The 14,719-nt window shown below is 38.8% G+C and overlaps 1 protein-coding gene across 2 annotated transcripts in view; it reads left to right on the top strand.

The window, feature by feature from the left end:
* The window catches only part of NUP205 (nucleoporin 205), an 86,816-nt gene extending 72,116 nt beyond the window's left edge, over nucleotides 1–14,700 (top strand). The window contains exons 36-43 of one of the 2 annotated variants that reach the window (XM_055421319.2): nucleotides 3,709–3,785; nucleotides 6,112–6,240; nucleotides 6,455–6,581; nucleotides 9,824–9,990; nucleotides 11,720–11,843; nucleotides 12,295–12,423; nucleotides 12,944–13,017; nucleotides 13,571–14,700. In XM_055421319.2, coding sequence (XP_055277294.1) covers nucleotides 3,709–3,785; nucleotides 6,112–6,240; nucleotides 6,455–6,581; nucleotides 9,824–9,990; nucleotides 11,720–11,843; nucleotides 12,295–12,423; nucleotides 12,944–13,017; nucleotides 13,571–13,723 — 980 coding nt within the window. In that variant the 3' untranslated portion in view covers nucleotides 13,724–14,700. The remainder of the gene's footprint in view (nucleotides 1–3,708; nucleotides 3,786–6,111; nucleotides 6,241–6,454; nucleotides 6,582–9,823; nucleotides 9,991–11,719; nucleotides 11,844–12,294; nucleotides 12,424–12,943; nucleotides 13,018–13,570) is intronic. The other variant, XM_055421320.2, reaches the window with a different exon arrangement.
* Nucleotides 14,701–14,719: the final 19 nt, after the last annotated feature.

Raw genomic sequence — 14,719 nt, forward strand, 5'->3', positions numbered from 1 at the left:
TTGTAGAAATGCACCAGTTTTTTTTTTTTCCTCTTACAACTTCACCATTTCTGAGTTCTTTCTTTCAATTTATCTCTTGGAATTTTTAATTTGTATTGAGGTCCTCTCCCCCAAGAAAAAATATATAATATTCTCTGAATTCTCTAATGTTTATGAGCATCTGAAGATTGCCTTATTCTTGAATGACAGCATGACCTAATATTAATGATAATAACTCATGTTTTTAAGCATTTATATACTGGGTAGTGTTTTAGACACTTAGCATGTTTGGTTTTTTTTTTTTTTTTTTTACAGTTAAAAGTATTTTTATTAAAAAAGCACAAATGCAAAGAAATGAACAGAGGAAAAATTATGCGTCGAACCTGGACTGGTCACTTATGATAATATACATGCTACAATTCCATTCTCCCCAATCATTCCACCTTCACCCTCTCCCACAGAGTCCCAAAGACTGTTCTAAATGCCTATGTCTCTTTTGCAGTCTCTTATACAGGGTTCAGGTTACCATTTTTCTAAATTCCATATATATGCGTTAATATACAGTATTGATGTTCTTCTTTCTGGCTTACTTCACTCTGTATAATTGGCTCCAATTTCATCCACTGGGTAGTGTTTTAGACACTTAGCATGTTGATTGATTTAATCATCACAACAGTCCTGAGAGTTATTATCCAGCTTTTGCAGGGGAGGAAACTGAGGCACAGAGAGGGTCGCTTGTCCCGAGTCACACGGATAACACTGTAGGGCTTTCTAGGAGCCGTGGCTTCTGAGCCTGTACGCCTCACTACTCAGCTCTTCTACCTCCACTTTTATGTAGCTGTGGAGAAACCCCTGATTCTGCCGCAGTGACCCGAAGATTTTTTCCTCTCTGGACATTCCTCTGTGCCTGACCCCTTTGTGTTGGGAGGAGGAGAGTTTGGCAGGGCTGAGTGCAGTGTTTATTAAGGTACTCAGAGCCTGTGCTCATGCTGAGGAGATCCCACAGTCAACTCGACCGCATCTTGTCGTGTTTTAGTCCTGTGTGTTTATTATGGTCATTTCCCCAGTTCATTCCAGTGGCCTTGAATGGTGCCAAGACAGGCCACCCTTCTTGCCTTTACTGTGGTCCCATAGTGCTGCATAGTGGCTCTCTTCCTGATGGCTTTCACTTGGATTTCTCCTGATTACTTCATTTACTTCATCAGTCTAATATGCTGCTTTGTAAATTGCAAGAGTTTGTTGGCTTATCCTCTTTCCTCCCTACTGCTTCTGAGGGCTGGGATGAGGGTCGTGAGATGAATCATGTTACTTAATCCCCTGGAATTTTTTCAATCTTTTTTTTTTTTCCTTAACTGCTACCATTCTTCAGTATTGTGGTAAAAGGTGGCTCCTTTCCTTTTTTTTGGTGAACTTCATTTATTCATAGGTTGATTGTAGAAGGGACATTCTATGATACTACTTCATTCTGCCATCTTAATCCAGAAGCCATGAGCCTTTTATCAGATCCTCTGGCAAGGTGATCTTTTTGATGAATTTGCCTTTCATTACTTTTTAAAAATACTTGAAACATTCTGAATTTTGCTGATAGTTGCATTTGACCCTGTCACCATATTAAAATTACTTTCAGAAAAGCTCAGCGTATTTTAACATTCTCATGATAAATTCAAGCAAATAAAATAGAGTAAAAGCACTCTGACATAGCAATCCCTGCTTCCTGAAAGGAACCAATTATCAATTTATACTTTATTTTTGTGGCAGTTTCTCTGTATGTGGTGTAAAAATTTTTTCCTCCCTACAAAATGAAATCATACTATACATACTGCTCTGTAACTCGCCCCCTCTGCCCAGTATATCTTGGAGATCTTTTTCATCAGCATATATAGTTCCCACCTCACTTCTTAATTGGCAGAATACTTTCCTGGTTCTGAGGTATTTATCCAGACCTCTATGACATGTTGACTGTTTCCAATGTTTTTAAAATTTTCAAATAGTGTGGCATTTAATAACTTTGTGTGTGTGTGTTTACATATACATTTTTGTATATTTGAGCTGGTAGGCTTGGTATATACTCTTTAAAATAATTTTAAAAGATAATGCCAAGTACCTCCTAATTTTTTGAAATCATTTTTGAAAAGAATTTATGCTCCTGTTAACCTTACTCCCAGTTCAGCCTTTGGTTACATATATGGTTTAGTATTATCCTACAATTTCATCTTATGTTTTTGTTTAAAATGCTAGCCCAGTACCAGATATGTTGTACCTTCTCAGCTACTTAACAGGAGGTTAATTTTTTATCTGTGACCCATGGGTATTCTGTAAAGTGTTTGAGAGTTGAGGGTGATACTTATGGTCCACAGTACTGAGGTGCCTTGTAGCAGAAGTCTTAAGAATCTGAGAATTGGACTTCCCCAGTGGTCCAGTGTTTAAGACTATGTTTCCACTTAGGGACATGGGTTCGATCCCCAGTGGGGGAAGTTCTGCATACCGTGTGGTGCAGTAAAAAAAAAAAAAAGAATCTAAAAATTGCTTGTCTTTAAATAGAGGTATGAAATGGAGGAATGAAAGAATTGGGGAACAGCAAGGCAGGTTGAAGAGATAAGAAAGGTTAAGGAGAAACAGGAAAAAGCCAAAGTTCCGTAATAGTGTTAAGTGCAAACTCTGACTCTCAAGAGGTTAAAATGGAAAAGGATAGTGTAAGAATCAGAAGCAGCAAATGTAGAAAAAATATTTCAAGAATTTTATATTAATAAGGTTTTTGCTTGATTTTGCTTTGTTTTGGCATACAAGGGAGACCTGAACACATTTTCAAATAGTGAGGAAAAATCCTCTATGGCAGAGTAATTTTAGAAAGTAATTAAATAAAGTGATTTGGGAGCAGACTCCAAGTGGAGGTGGAGGATGGGAAGGGATTGGATCTAGTGGAGCAGTGGAGTGCAGATGAGGTGACATGACAGCACCTGCCAGGGGCTGAGAGTGTCTTCTGTAGGTCTGTGATGGGCTTGGAAATCTAAAAAGAGGCGAGCTTGTCATTATGAGGAACAAAGGATAAGTTTCTGGGTTATGTGCTATGGAGCGTATGCTTGGAAGTAATAAATGGATTAAAATGATTGTGGAAACATATGGAAAGTTAGGGTGGCTAGGACAGGGTCACCTGGGTTCTCTCTCTGTATGGCTGCAGTAATGGAACAAAGAAATAAACCAATGGTAATAATGACCCATGGGTTTACTTCAAGGGCTCAGTAGAAATAAAGGAAACCCATGGCACTATAAAAGGTTGATCAGCTTAATTTAGGGATTTTGTAGTGGGCCCGAACTGAAAAATTGAATGGAAGCTTTTTGGTGTATGTGTAAGTTATACTTTGCTTAAGGGAAAAAGAAAAAATCAAATGATGCGTAGAAGAGTTAAAAGAAAAAAGGAAAGCATTTCATTCTTAGTGTTTTATATCTGAACTGTTTCATGAGAAAGTAATTTACTGTGGAGTTTGGAAAATTTTGTTTTATATTTATAAATAAACATAGATTTTTCTCAAAAGACTTTTTAAAATGTACTTTTGAATCACTGATCCAGTCTAGATTTATTTTGCATATGACTGAATGTGTGGTGGTACACTTAACAATCTGTAAAGTTGTATTTTTCAAACCTCCTTCATGGCAGAGTCTGTGTTCTATTCATGCATTAAAGAATGTGAAAGAGTAAAACTACATTTAAGAACATTCTAAATTTTATAGGTATACTAAGTGAACTTGATGTTGATGTAAATGAAGGATCACTGATGGAGCTACAGGGACATATTGGAAGATTCCAGGTAGCTGATTCTTTACTTCTTTTTTATTTTTTAAATTAAAAAAATTTGTTGATTCTTACATCTTTAAAGAGCAGTAGTAAAATATATAATAAAATACAACAGTCTTCTCTGATTCTCCTTATATGGCTCACTTAATTTGGGTAAACCCAGCATTGGTTTTAATTGAGTCTTTCATATCTCTAAATAATTTGCTTATGTTACTACTACTTGATTTTCCAATTTTAAGAATCATCCATCAACCTTCCATCAAAGAGGATAAGAATTTGGATCTCTTTACTCCTGTTCTTCCATATGATATGTGTATCTCTTACAACACACCCCCACCCCCAACTCAACAAATCATAATTTTGATTAGATTAACATTTAGTGTTATATTATTATTACTGTGTAAATGTCATTTATAAATAAGCCATGGATGGACCATATGTTACTTTTCTAAACATTATGTTTTCCTTGCTGCTGCTAAGTCACTTCAGTCATGTCCGACTCTGTGTGACCCCACAGATGGCAGCCCACCAGGCTCTCCCGTCCCTGGGATTCTCCAGGCAAGAACACTGGAGCGGGTTGCCATTTCCTTCTCCAATGTTTTCCTTAGAGTAAATAATTGTTGCTTTTTTTTATTTGCTTGGTTTTTGTACTTCTGATTTATTCTCAAACTCTCCTCCAGTTGTGTAATCTCTTTTCAATATATTCAAACATAGTAGATAGCTTATCAATTCAGTATTTTATCACAGTCCTTCTGGGAGCCTCCTGGCCTGCTTTGATCCAGACATCTTCACTTTTGGGGGCTATGGAGGAATTATATTTATATAGTAGAATTTATATTCCATTGTTTTTATGCAGTAATTGTCATAACCAGTCCTCTTTTCATGAACTGTTTTTCAAGTTTCCAAAAGAAAAATGCTGCCATCAGCTTTTTAGTGTATACATTTTTATATAATATTACTGTTACCTCTGGGACCCAGGGTATGTAAGTAGTACATTTTGAGTCATTGTCAGATAGCACTCCAGAAGGGCTTGTGTTCTCTGTAACCAGGCCAAAATACTCTGGATTTTTTTTTTCCTCAGTCTTCTAACTTTTTTAATTGGTGGGATGAAAAAATATTTTTGATGCGTCTTTCATAAGGTGGCCTCTGGAAATGTGTTGCTGCATCTGTTTTGTCTGTCAGTGTAGCAAACAGCCAGTTGTAAGTTTTAAAAATAGATAACAGCTATTTTGACAAAATAAATTTATATTACAGTCTCCTTAGTCTGTTTTGCCTTATCCAGACTTACTCTAAATTAACATGAGTTTAAAGTAGATATTATATAATATGTAGTTATCTATGTGTATATAGGTATGTGTGTATATAATACCAGTGTTTCAAACACATTTTTATTGTGCAGTTACTACGTGCAGTGAAGAAGGAATGGCAGCCCACTCCAGTATTCTTGCCTGGAGAATCCCATGGACAGGGGATCCTGGTGGGCTACAGTCCATGGGGTCATAAGAGTCAGACACGACTGAGCGACTGAGCACATCCTGCATGCAGAACACTATACTAAGCACTTTAGATATAATTCAGTGTCTCGGGGTAATCCAAACAATAATTTTACAAGGTGAAAATAGCTATTATCACTCTAGAAATGTGAGCACAGAGGCTTGAAGAAGTAAAGTAACTAGACCCAGAACAAATAGCAAAAAGTCATGTGCCTGCAATTGGAACCTACATCTCTGATTTTGGACATATTGCCAATTTTGCGAATCTTGTCCTTTCCCGCTGAGAACTGTAGGAACAATTGTATTCTCAGGTGAAAAGTACCAATATGTCAAACAAATGACCTTTGCATTTTATCTGCCAGGGTCACCTCTGTGTTCCCAACTCTTTGATGACATCCCCAGAAGAAGCCACAGGAGTCAGAGCCTTTAAATTTGAGCCTTGGTAGACAAAATGATCACGGATCTGCTTCTGTTCACCATCTCCTTTTACTTCTCAGTGTTTATTGATTGGTGTTTATTTAATGGGTATCTACTAAGGAATTATTTGGTGGAATACAAAAAATTTGGGGCAGACACTTAGACTTTAGTGGGTGTTAACTGCTAAAAACATTAATATTCTTTTGATGAGTTATCTGCCAAGTAAACACATTGCAAAAAGATGAATTTTAGTATTATTAACTTACAGTTGACACAGTTGGAGGTCAGAAGTCAGACACATTAAAGAGGATTTAACTCTCCACTGAGCTGAGTTTTTCTTTATCTCCCTCAAGAAAGAGAGGTCACTAACTTTAAACATATCCAGCTAGATGTGAGCTTTTCTTCATTTTTTGTCTTTTCCTTCCTTAGCGCCAGTGCTTAGGACTACTAAGTCGCTTCGGTGGCTCCGACAAACTGCGTCAGTTTAAATTTCAAGATGATAATGTGGAGGGAGATAGAGTGAGCAGGAAAGATGAGATCGAACTGGCCATGCAGCAGGTAAGAGGAGTGACAGTTATATAACTATTCTTTAAGGTTTTTATGTTTCTGGAAATATTTGAGAAAATACATGTGGATAATTTTTAAATTGATTTGCAACTTTGTTGTAATTTTACAAATTGATCTTAACTTTGTTCTCCTTCACGTCTGGATTTCCATGAGATGAGGCATTTGGGGAGCTAATATTTGTGTTATTGCTGTTCTTGCTTTGTAGATTTGTGCCAATGTCATGGAATATTGCCAGTCACTCATGTTACAGAGTTCCCCTACCTTCCAGCATGCTGTGTGTCTCTTCACCCCTAGCCTTTCAGAAACCATTAACAGAGATGGGCCCCGACAAGGTGAGCTGCTTCTTTCTTTCTGTATTTGAGGAATTAAGTTGCTAGGATTATGAGAAGCTCTAGTTGGCTCCAGTAAGGTGCACCTTTTTTTTTTTAAACCAGTAATGAATGGGGAATTTTAAAATCGACTTCTTTAAGAAGTGATAAGTAGGTACTGTTGTCAGACCTGTGGATACAGCTGGAGAGCTTGAAAGAATAGAGAAATTTAAGATTTTCTGAGAATGAATTTGGAATAGCCACGCAGGGAGAGTGTAGTTTTATATAGTGTGTGAGACCCCATACAGTCTGGGATTGGAGACTAAGCTAGCTAGGTGAGAAGTTTGAAAGTACTGCAGATATATGTTAAATCATGTTAAACTAAATTTTTAGTATCTCAATTGGATTTTGTATGATAGCTCCAAATTTCCATACCATAGCACAGTAAAATTTAGATACTTAGTAGGCTCATGTAGCCTGCGATTTCCTAATGACCCAGTAGGGAAGATTGGGAATCTAAGGCAGGATTATGGATTGGTTAAAGCCGTTTTCCATGGAACACTCAAAGGCCAAAAGCCCTTTTGGATCGTGGTGGTTGTATTGTGATGGACTGGTGGTGATTTCAAGAAACATTCTATTTGAGATTTCTGAGAATCATTTTGGGGTTTGCCTTACTCTGTTATAAATGTCCTAGGTAGTGGGATTAAGAGAATTTTATTGAAGTATTATTTAAATACAACAAAATTCACCCATTTTAGGTGGACCGTTAGAGTAATTTTTGTAATTTTATGCAGTGTGGAACTACTACCACAGCTAAAATGTAGAATAATTCCCTCATCCTTTGATGTTTCTTCTTGTCCCTTTGCATTTGATTGTTTCCTTTGACCCTTTGGTCAAGGTGTCTATTATTTTGCCTTTTGCAGAATTTCATATAAATAGAATCATACAACAAGTAGTCTTTTTTGTGTTTTGACATCTTTCATTTAGCTCAGTGCTTTTGAAATCCATTCGTGTGTGTATTACTATTTCGTTCTTTTTATTTCTGGCTGGTATTCCATATGAATTTATCTGTCCACTAGTTGATAGACATTTGGGTTATATATTTCCAGATGTTTCGCTGTTGTGAATAATATAATGTTTGGATATAGATCTTAATGTGGACATATCTTTTCATACCCCTTGATTAGATGCCTAGGAATTCAATTGCTGGCTTGTGCGATGTGTTTAACTCAGTAAGATACTGCCATTCTGTTTTACAAAGTGAAAATCATTCTGTTTTTCTACCAGCCACGTAAAGAGTTCTAGTTGATACACATCCTTGCCAGTGCTTGGTTTGTCAGTCTTTTTAAGTTTCAGCTGTTCTAGTGGGTGTGTTGTGATATCTCATTATGGTTTTAATATGCATTTCCTTGATGACTAGTGATGAGCCTGTGTCCAGGTCTAGTACCGTTTGCTGAAAAGATTTATCTTTTTGTTTGATTACTTTGATACATTTTGTCAGAAATCAGCTGACCACATAAATTTGGATTTATTTTTCTTCAGACTTTTTGAAGGACTAATATGCATATTCTTCTCTGCCAATTCTAGACGTATAAATGGGTAGGTATTTAGTAGGTTCTAGAACAGTTACAGAGAGACAGTTTAATCTAGTGGTTAACCTAGGGTTAAGAGCACAGCCTGATGATGAATTGCCTGGATTTGAATCCCAGTTCTACAGGTGACTTAAGAAAAATGACTTAGCTCTCTGTGACTCAGTTTCTTTGTCTATAAAGTAGAAGTAATAACAAGGTCTCCTCTAGTGAATTATTGTAAGGATTAAATGTGTTAATAAGTATAAAGTGCTTTAGAGCAGTGCCTGACAGCACATCAGTGTTAGCTATTATTATTTTTATTGTTGCTCTTTTATTGTTGTTACCCTCTAGTATATTTACTCTTCCTTATGATCAAGGGACCCTTTCCTGTAGCATTTCTATTTCCTTGACCTTGTTCTCTTTCCCGCAGAATCTATTTCTGTAATTAAATATCTCATGAGCCATCCTCATCTGATGTCTAAGTCTGGTGCCTCTGAATATTTTCTAGACTGGAGCAAATTATTGTATAAGAATTCCTGAAGAAATTTGAAATACGCTCAGCATTAGACCATCGTATTTGTGGATAGTTTCCTACCAGGTCGAGGTCTCACAAATGTTATCTGGGGACCAGCGTACCTAATTTCACTAGGAGAAGGCTTTCTGTGATGACCTGTGTCATAAAGATTGTCACATCCTCACTGAAGACTGGGAAAGGAGACCTGGCAAATCAGATGAGTCTAGGCAAAATCCGTTGACAAAGGACTCTTCTTTTTCCCTCCATGTGAAGGTCTGTGAGATCCGACTTTCGAGCAAAGTTCAGGGAGATGGCAGTGAAGGAAGCAAGTGTAGATCTCTCCCTCAGTATTCATGGCAGTTGGGGCCATTAAACAAAGTTTGTCTCCAAATTAAACTTGAAATTACTAAGGTGTTTCTCAAAGAAATCTCTTCGTTGCAAGAAGAAATTGCTTTATTTGTACCACGCAAACCATGTCTAGAATAATAACGTTACTGCTCTCTAGTTTCTCTTCCCTCTACAGACAGTTTTTCCAGCATCACATTGTTCCTTTCCACCTTCATCAGAAAGTGGTCACGTAAAAGGCAGATCATTTTGTTTTGCTAGCCAAATGGAACTATTGTGGTGGAAGACTTAAACTTTAAAAATTCTGTTATCTGCTTTTTAGCTGTGTTAGTATTCTACTTGTCTGTTTGGAAGAATGATTTTGAGCTGGGAACTCATCAACTCAGAAAGATGCAGACTGGAAATGAACCCATATAAGTAAAAGCCATAGGGGGAGGCAGGACTTACTCACCTGGGGTCAGGAAACTGTAAGCTGTATCTGTGCATATGTGGTGGTGGGGTGGTAGAGAGATGGGTGTATAGGCTTACAGCTTCCATAGAGTTCTCAAACAGGTCTTCACCCAGTAAAGGGTAAGCTTTCTCAGTGTCCATCAGCCAGACTGACTTATTGTCTCAAGGCTCTAGCCTAATGTACCTACCTCATTACAGTAGCTCCTAACCACGCCTTTGAACTGTTAGTGGTGTTTAAAAGTAGTCCTGGATTGTTTTTAATAATAGTTTACATGCCTTTAAATTCCTGGGCTTTCCTTTTTAAAAAAAACAGGTCATTTGAAATTCATATAAAATAGCTTTAGGTAGAACATTGTTTTGTTTTTCTTTCTTATCAACTCCATTAGATACCCAAGCTCCAGTGGTTCCATACTGGCACCTGCCTGGTTTGGGCATTATCGTCTACCTGCTGAGACAGAGCGCTAATGATTTCTTCAGCTATTATGACAGTCATCGACGGAGTGTCAACAAGTTACAGAATGTCGAGCAGCTTCCCCCAGATGAGATAAAAGAGGTATGAATCTTATAATGGGCAATGGAGACTTCTGAGAAACCATTGCTTTTCCTGATAAGGCAGGGGACAGTGTCAGACTGATAAGTAAAGATGATGCATGCAGTGAGACCAAAGAAACTCCAGTGACTCTTCTGTGGTGGCTTGAAGAAGAGTCCCTCACCTAAGTGCCACACTTCCTTAGTGCAGAAACTTGACTGAGCGACCGAAAGTTGCACCTGTTCAAGAAAACTACCTGCTTTTCTCAGCAGAAAAGCAGTTGGCCTTTGAATAAAGAGTTTGGTAATTTATACTACAAACATCTATGCTGAGAAACTTAGGTTTCTGTTGAAGATGCTTTTTCAGTTAGAAGTGATTTCCTTAGGTAAGATGTCTCTGTCCCTCTAACAACTTCAGTACCTGTTAAGTGAATTTTTCAGACAAATGGGATGGCCTGTCAGACTTGACCACCGTCTCTCAATGACCCAGAACCATTCCCCGGCACTTATTGTAACTGAGAGTTACTGAGCTTGGTCCCTAAGCAGCCTGCCTCCCTTTCCATTTGGCCCAGCTGAACTGTAGAAGGTCTCGTGGCCAGTGCTGAAGCCTCCTGGCGTCCTTTGTGGCGGCCTGGTTGTTGAGCCATTCTGCCATTCCTGGTTCACACCAGGTTTTCTAAATTATAGCATGTCACCCTCAAGACTAGTCAGAGCCCATTCCCTCTTTGCATCCTTCTGATAACTCTAGGGAGCATCAGAGTTCATGATGTGCCCAGCCCTGAGCTCCACGTGCCACCTGAATACACGAGGCAGATATTGTTGCTCCTCCTCTTTCTGAGATGTGGAAACTCAGGCACTGAAAGAGGGCATAGTTTACTCAGAGCCACACAGCTAGCAAGTACAGGCGGGGGCAGGTGTTACTGAGAGGGCTCAGGTGATCCCCGAAGTTGAGTGGTTTACACCCAGCAGCCCCTCCTCTTCGTGTGTGGCTTACGGGTGTCGCTGGCACTCGCAGGAAGAGCTGTGGTGTCACAACAGAGCACGTGGCACTTCCCCAGCCCCCCCCGCAGCACACCTGCTGCCACACCCAGGGTCAGCAGGTTAAATTGACCTGTTGTGCTTGCGGGTATGCCAGATGGGGGAGGGACCAGGGGAGTTTCTGGTTTATGATCGTACGTTTGTTACTCTCTACAAGTCTCATTTGTAGTTTCTTCAGAAGATACCTGACGGCTGTTACAGATATTCTCCACGGCAGTGTGGCATTTACTGCTTGCAAATGCACTGTTTTGTTTTAATTTGACATGAAATTCAGGGTTGGTTGGCCCATCAACAGATTGGAAGCATCTATTTGAGGGACTGGACTATTTCAAAAAGCCACAGATGAACATTCGTTTATGAATTCAACTGCTTCTTTGGCTCTTGTTTTTTAAATTACTAGCTTCCTAACTTGGAGAAGGAAATGGCAACCCACTCCAGTGTTCTTGCCTGGAGAATCCCGGGGATGGGGGAGCCTGGTGGGCTTCCGTCTATGGGGTCACACAGAGTCGGACACGACTGAAGTGACTTAGCAGCAGCAGCAGCAGCAGCAGCAGCTTCCTAACTAGATGCTAAACTCTTTGTCTGCAAGGATGTTTAACTTCACTTGAATGTTTTTCACAGTACTTATCACAAATGACTGCTTATAGTAGATTTTTGTTAAATTTTTGTTACAATATATGTCATTCTTAATACTGTGTTTGATTTTTTTTTTTAAGTTGTGTCAGTCAGTGATGCCTGCTGGTGTTGATAAAATCTCCACTGCCCAGAAATATGTTCTAGCAAGACGGCGTTTGGTGAAGCTGATCAACAATCGAGCTAAACTGCTTTCCCTTTGTTCTTGTATCCTTAATGCAGTCATCCAGACTGCAGGGTGCTTGAAGGGTGACCTCTAAGGGAATCTTCAAATGTAGGAACTCTTATTCTCACATTATTTGGGTATCAGAACCAAATGGAAAGGGACATAATTACCATTATTTTTTTCTAGTTAAATGCCTGACATATTTCTAAATCCAAAATTTTTTCTTACTCTTTAGAGTAACCAGTAATCCTCATTATGTATGCAGATACTTTGTGTCCAGACGGGAGATAAGGACACTGAGGGCTCTGCGAGCACTGCGCCCCAGGGTCTGACCTCCTTCCACTCAGCACAGCTTGCTGCTTTCTGGAGAGACCTTACACCAGCTTGTTAGACTGAAGCTGTGGGTACATCACTGAATGGTGCAGTCTCAGAGACTGGTTTGTAAAATCGTGTGATGAGATTGTTTTCCTTGAATCTGGCCTCTCCCGGTAGTCATTATAGAGACCTGCCTGTTTATTCTCTGGCGCCATCTGGAGTACTACTTGTTACACTGCACACCCACCGATTCTCAGGATTCCTTATTTGCCTCCAGGTCCTTATTTAAAAGCAGAAGGCTACAAGGTAAACTTTATTCTGAAAATTAGTGAACCAAGGATGCCTACAGATTTTAGCACCTTGAAAAGCTAGTTACACTTAACTGACTTTTGACTGTTCTGGTTACAAAGCATGGACTAGGTAACTAAGTAACTACTTTGTTTTTGTATTTCCCTCCTGTCCATGGGAGATTGTGCAGAGCACAGGAGCATCTTAGAGGCTGTCTTCAGCTGCTCCTCGGCTTCTCGCAGTTAATGGCTGATGCAGGTCCAGAGTCCTCTGGTCCAGAGGAGTGGAAATGGGTCAGCCTTGGCCACGCTGCTCATTGCTAAAGGGATCTTTTTTGACTGATGAGCATATATTGGATCCCTTAAGTGGCAGGAAACAGAAGGAAAGCTTGAGAACCCTGACGTGGAACATTGAAATGCTTCCTCAGCTTTGACCCATGCTGGTCACAGACACTGTGGTTCATTGTCATTGGGTTCTTCTCTTCTGTGGAGGAGACACACCTGCAAACACACAGTTTGACTGTGTCTTTCATCTCTAGATTCCTTTGCTTCGGAAAGCAATCTGGATTTTAGAAGTGGGCTAACTACAGTGAGCCAGCATGATATAGACCAGGTAACGTTCTGTTCTCATACTCTTGTTCTTTTTTTGCAAGTACAAAGGGAAAGCCTGGTATGTGAGTAAGATAATAGTTTCCACAGTTGCATGCAAAGACCTGATTTGAATTCTGGGATAGCAACCTAATAGCTATGTGACTTAGAGCAACTTACTTAGCCTCTGAGCCTCCATTTCCTCAGCTCAGAAATGGAAGTGATAATTCAACCTTGAAGTGTTTTGTCAGAATTAAATGAGGCCTTCATGTGTGAGACGCCAGGTTAGTGCCTAGAAAGTAGTGAGAGTTCAGTAATTAATAGGTTATGATCTGGAAACTCCGTATATCAATAGTTACTGCAATTTAAAGCAAATTTAAAACTGTATATACTTACACAAGAAGGAAGAATGTTACTATCATACCAGTAAACTTCAGGGTGGAAGATGTGAAAGTTGAGTTAATTTGGCATCTGAGAAAGGATCACATTACAAAAGTTCAAAAGTATTTTAAATAGGAAAACAAAGAATAAAATATTTTAGACTTCTTAATCATGAAATGTCACCATGTTACCTCTAGCTTCAGGCTGACGCTATCAGCGCTTTTGGAGAATCGCTACAGAAGAAACTTCTGGACATTGAAGGATTGTATTCAAAAGTGCGATCTCGCTATAGTTTCATACAAGCTCTCGTCAGACGCATCCGAGGCCTGCTGAGGATATCACGGAACTGAGAGCCTGTGCTTATACTCTTCTGAGGAAGAGACAAATTGGGGAAAGCTGTCTCCTTTTTATAGTTTCCTTCTAAATTATGACCAGAAGATATTTTGCTATTTCTTTCTTTATATATGGACTTCTTTTCTGTAAACTTCTTTGCCTGGTGCCGTGCTCACTAGTTAAAAAAAACTTTTTTTAAAAAAAACACGTGGTCAGTCTCTTGAAATATTATCAAGAAAATGGTCAGCATTATCATGAATTCAACAAACAATCCTTCCACAGTGCTGGTTTTTCCCCAGGGGTGGTATTCTGAATGCCAAATTAAAGGCATAGTCTGAAAAACCTATTTTTCCTTCCTTTGTAGACGTATTACACGTTTTATGATAATGCTTTTTTAATAGAAAAGTATTACTCAATATAACGTATTACAGAAATGTCTCAAAGTCAAGGCATCTCTTTACTAAAAGTCTTTTTTTCTTTCATGCATGTAAATGATGAAATCATCACTTGCATTTATTCCCTAAAATAATTATGGAAAATTTCAAATTAATTATCTACCTGTATTTTACACATAGTTAATAGGGTGACTGCTATTAGCACTCGTATTTCTTGCTTGGTAGTATATATGTGCATATGACTACATCATATGAAAGTCCATGGCTCACTTTCCAGTCACCAATTATTTCAGCCCGGTATGTAGAAGAGACTGCTGAGAGGGGAGAGTCTTGACCGTCAAGTAGTGGCAGAAAATTAATACTTAATTCTATAATTTTTTTTCTTAATAAAATGTCCATGACATTTTAGGCATTTAAAAAAGACTTTGTCATTGTTATATTTTGAAATTAATCTACTGCCTAACACTGACAAACATCAGTCTTTAACTGCAAAGCATCCTGTTAATAAAGAGCATCCTTAGAGGGATGTGAATGAGTAAGTAACTGGTCCAAGACATAGTAAGCCTGACTGCTGCTGCTGCTGCTGCTAAGTTGCTTCAGGCATGTCTGACTCTGTGC

This window comes from Moschus berezovskii, chromosome 3 (genome assembly GCF_049115385.1).
Source record: "Moschus berezovskii isolate FMDL1 chromosome 3, NW_MosBer_1.0, whole genome shotgun sequence".
Lineage (NCBI taxonomy): Eukaryota > Metazoa > Chordata > Mammalia > Artiodactyla > Moschidae > Moschus > Moschus berezovskii.